The sequence below is a fragment of the Mandrillus leucophaeus genome, unplaced genomic scaffold (genome assembly GCF_000951045.1).
Source record: "Mandrillus leucophaeus isolate KB7577 unplaced genomic scaffold, Mleu.le_1.0 Scaffold163, whole genome shotgun sequence".
In the NCBI taxonomy this organism is placed as follows: domain Eukaryota; kingdom Metazoa; phylum Chordata; class Mammalia; order Primates; family Cercopithecidae; genus Mandrillus; species Mandrillus leucophaeus.
Window position 1 is genome coordinate 1,051,929 of NW_012101621.1, and position 4,210 is coordinate 1,056,138.

Sequence of the window (4,210 nt, forward strand, 5' to 3'; positions counted from 1 at the left end):
TTACCTTTCTAGGTAAAATTGGCCCCTCAGGAAGACATTTAGTCTGGGGCCTTACATATCCCATAGCACATGCTGTTTGAGCACAACTCAAGGAGACCGTGGGGTTTCCTCAGAGTTAATGTAACATGTTATTTTAAATAATCCCTATAGGAAATGTTAACAAAAATATCAATTAAACCCCCAGGTAAGATGTATGAAGGTCCTTAGGGACAGCACAGAAAGTTACAGAATCACATGAACATGAAAGGAGACCAGAGAATTCTCAACAATGGCTCAAATGAGGCATAAATTAAGACCAACACATGGTTCAACACTCTCAGTGAGAAACAAGCCACTAGAATCTTAGGGTACAAGAGAAGTGAAATGAGCCACTGGTGAAGCTCTCACACAGGACTTCCATATTAGAGCCAGTGAAGGAGAGAATCCATGAGACCTCCCTGCAGGCTCTCTCCAGGATGACCTAGGAAAGCTTCCCGGTATGTAGGACACGTATTCTTTGTTGGGTGTTGCTGCTGTTATACACCACAGAGGAACTACTCACCTATACATTTCTTCATTCAACATGCTTCAGAGGTTGAGTATCAACGAATATTGGTTTATCTTTCAGCTCAAAAGCCAAAAGAAAAAAAAATCCCTCAGAGTGTTTAGATCACCATGCAATTCACACTTTCCAAAATAAGTGCACTAGTCATCCACAGGTCTTCTCCTTCTCAGGAAGAGCCGAGGCACCAGGAATGCTATGACATTTGTAGAGATTTTGAGCTTAATAGTATGGAATTAGCTTTATCCACTGGGACTAAAACCAACAGAAAATTGGAAATTCTTTTTAATCTTCTCTCTCAGTTTTCCTCTCCCTGTCCCTTTCATTACTCATTCTGCACCTTCAGGAGAAGTGACATTTAAAAAAAAAAGAAAAGATAAAATCAAGGTTTTTGAGGACTAAGATCTCACATAGATTTAGTGGTGAATATATTAGGAACCATTTCTTAAAATTATGTTGGAAATTATCTGTGATATTTATTTACCATGCTTTCCCTGTGGCAAATTGTTTTTCTGCAAGGTTTTTGTTTGTTGTTTTTAATGTCAATGAATGTAGTCTGAGCTCAAAGAAGCAGCTCAGTCTTGTGCATTTTGATTTTGGGTCAAAGTCTGTGAATCTGAGTTCAAAATCATTGTTGCTCCTTCTCTGTTCCAAGCACAAGTGGCTGCTCCCTGCATCGCTGCTTTCTCATCTTGTTGAGGAGAGAGGTTTCTTGCTCGGAAAGAAGGAGAATGTATAGAATACCCATAGTGGGGAACCATTCTTTTATGATGTCTTACGAAAATGACCATTGATGCAGGTTTAACTTAGCTCTTCATAATCATCCTAGTTTAAAAAATTAAAAATTACTGATCCCCATCTTGCAGTTTCTTTCTCTTTTTGGCTTCTTGTCCACCAGACTACAATCTTTTGCAAAACCAGCTCTATGAAAAAGTTTACATTTCCTTCTAGATGGGTAGATTCATAGTTCACCTTGTGCATTACTAACTGCAACAGCTTCATGATCATAAATATATTTCTTATTTAATATAACCTCACTGAATAGGAGGTTTTTTTCTATTTGATTATGTTCAGTGAGTACTGTAAACACCATATATATGCGCCTCACTGAATAGGAGGGTTTTTTTCTATTTGATTATGTTCAATGAGTATATAAATACTATATATATGCATACACACACACACGGACACACACACACTATATATGTGTGTGTGTATATATATATATACACACACACACACACCAGTTCAATCAAATACTATATATGTGCTATTTTTAATTGAAAAAAAAATAAGGCAAATTATCCTCTTATCAGTCAAAAAAGTTAAAGGTAACTTGTTAAAATTTTTCTGAAGAGTCCCATTTGTTAAAGCTATCATTTATTCTTTTCTTGGAGTTGTATCTGATTCTTGAAAATATATCTTCTTTGGTGATGGTGTTCTAAAGAAAACAAACCAAATTTTGGAAAATGGGTAAATAATTATGTTTGAAATAACACCTTTGATTCTCTTGTATCTTGTTTTTTGAATCTTTGGGGGCTATTCTTTTACATGGACTAAAGAAAGATCTTACAGCGAATTTTAGAGAAAATTCTGGCAAAAGTAATAAAAGGAGCTTTAGAAGAAAATACCCCAGTAACTGTAGTTCTCTTCTCTAATATATCTTATATGTCATCTTTAATGAAATATTTATTTTTAAATGTATATGGAGCATGATAAATTATAATGTGAAATTAATCACCAGGAAATGAATAATTATGACGTTTTGTGCTGAAAGGAAATGGTTAAATACCAAATTGTAAATAAACTGTAGTACAATATAAATGTCTGTAAATAGGAAAAAGCAAAATATATAACGAATTTTATCATCTAAATATCCTTGTTGACTTTCTCCTGGTATCACAAAAAAAAATGGAAGAAAATAAATTCTCCTAATAGAAATAGCTCCAGAAAGAAAGAATCTGAAATAATGTCAAAGCACAAACCACTCAAAGCTGTAAAAAGTCTCAGATTTGAATATATTAAAAATGATGGCATATGTCTTCATATTTTGAAGTGAAGAACACTAAAGTATTGCTATATATGAACATCTTTCACTGAGAAACAAATTAGATATAAAACAAACCATTTTTCCTCTATTTCAAGAATTTCTTTATATATCAAAAGAAGATGAAATGTTGATTTTTGTCCAATGCCACAGAAAATTCAAACAACCTGATTCAAAGAATCAGACCCAAAGGACTCATTCAAGAAAGATAAATCAGGGTTTGCTTAAGAATTCTTTTAGAATATCCAATATATTCACCTGCAAGAGTCAAACTCCTTATTCCAAAAAAAGCTTCAAGATGCTTCATCAGCAAAGTAAATTGTCATTGCCTATCTGTGTTCTCTCCACAGTCTGGGAAGCATGAATAACTCACAGATATCTACTGTGACACAGTTTGTCTTGCTGGGCTTTCCTGGTCCCTGGAAAATTCGGATCATCTTTTTCTCAATGATTTTGTTGGTCTACATCTTGACTCTGACTGGGAATATGGCCATCATCTGTGCAGTGAGGTGGGACCATCGACTCCATACCCCTATGTACATGCTCCTAGCCAACTTCTCCTTCCTAGAGATCTGGTATGTGACCTGCACAGTCCCCAACATGCTGGTAAATTTTTTTTCCAAAACTAAGACCATATCCTTCTCTGGATGCTTCACTCAGTTCTACTTCTTCTTTTCCCTGGGCACAACTGAATGCTTCTTCCTCTGTGTCATGGCTTATGATCGGTACCTGGCCATCTGCCACCCGCTGCACTATCCCTCCATTATGACTGACCAGCTCTGCGGCATCTTGGTGTCTCTTTGTTGGCTCATTGGTTTCCTTGGACATTCAATTTCCATTTTCTTCATTTCTCAACTACCTTTCTGTGGTCCCAACATCATTGATCATTTTCTGTGTGATGTGGACCCACTGATGGCATTGTCCTGTGCCCCTACTCACACCATAGGGCATGTGTTCCATTCTCTGAGTTCTCTTTTCATCATCCTCACCATGGTGTATATCCTTGGGTCCTATACCTTGGTGCTCAGAACTGTGCTTCAGGTTCCTTCTTCAGCTGGATGGCAAAAGGCCTTCTCTACCTGTGGATCACACTTGGTTGTGGTGTCTCTGTTCTATGGAACCATAATGGTGATGTATGTGAGTCCCACACCTGGCAACTCAGTTGCTATGCATAAGATCATCACACTGATATATTCAGTGGTAACACCTGTCTTAAACCCCCTCATTTACAGCCTACGCAACAAGGACATGAAATACGCCCTCCATCATGTCTTCTGTGGAAGAGAATTATCCAGAGCTCATGAATAGGGTTTTTTTATAACCCAACGACTCTTTATGCGATTGGAAGAATAATCCTCTTCTTTTAACACAAACTGACTTGATTTTATTCATGGTCATCACAATCCTTTTGTACAAGCAAAACTCTTTATGTATCTGATCATATTTTGATGAGCTTCTGATTTCAGAAATGTGTTCCATGGGAGGTTGGCCCCAACATATGGTAAAAATAACACTTAAAAATCTTAATATCTATTTCCAGAAAGGTTTTTACTTTGGTGTGCAGTCTCCATCCACACAATTTTATTAAGACATATGAATCCAATTGATGGTTTGCTTACATA

At 36.6% G+C, this 4,210-nt stretch overlaps 1 protein-coding gene across 1 annotated transcript; it reads left to right on the forward strand.

Moving 5' to 3' along the window:
- The first annotated feature begins 2,942 nt into the window (after window positions 1-2,942).
- Window positions 2,943-3,896, forward strand: LOC105536807 (olfactory receptor 11H7). Its single transcript, XM_011976290.1, has one exon. The coding sequence runs from the start codon at window positions 2,949-2,951 to the stop codon at window positions 3,894-3,896; it is 948 nt and encodes a 315-aa protein (XP_011831680.1). The 5' UTR covers window positions 2,943-2,948.
- The last annotated feature ends 314 nt before the right edge of the window (window positions 3,897-4,210 follow it).

Bases quoted from the DNA above. Each gene is read 5' to 3' on its own strand.
- LOC105536807 (XM_011976290.1), top strand. From the start codon at position 2,949: ATGAATAACTCACAGATATCTACTGTGACACAGTTTGTCTTGCTGGGC.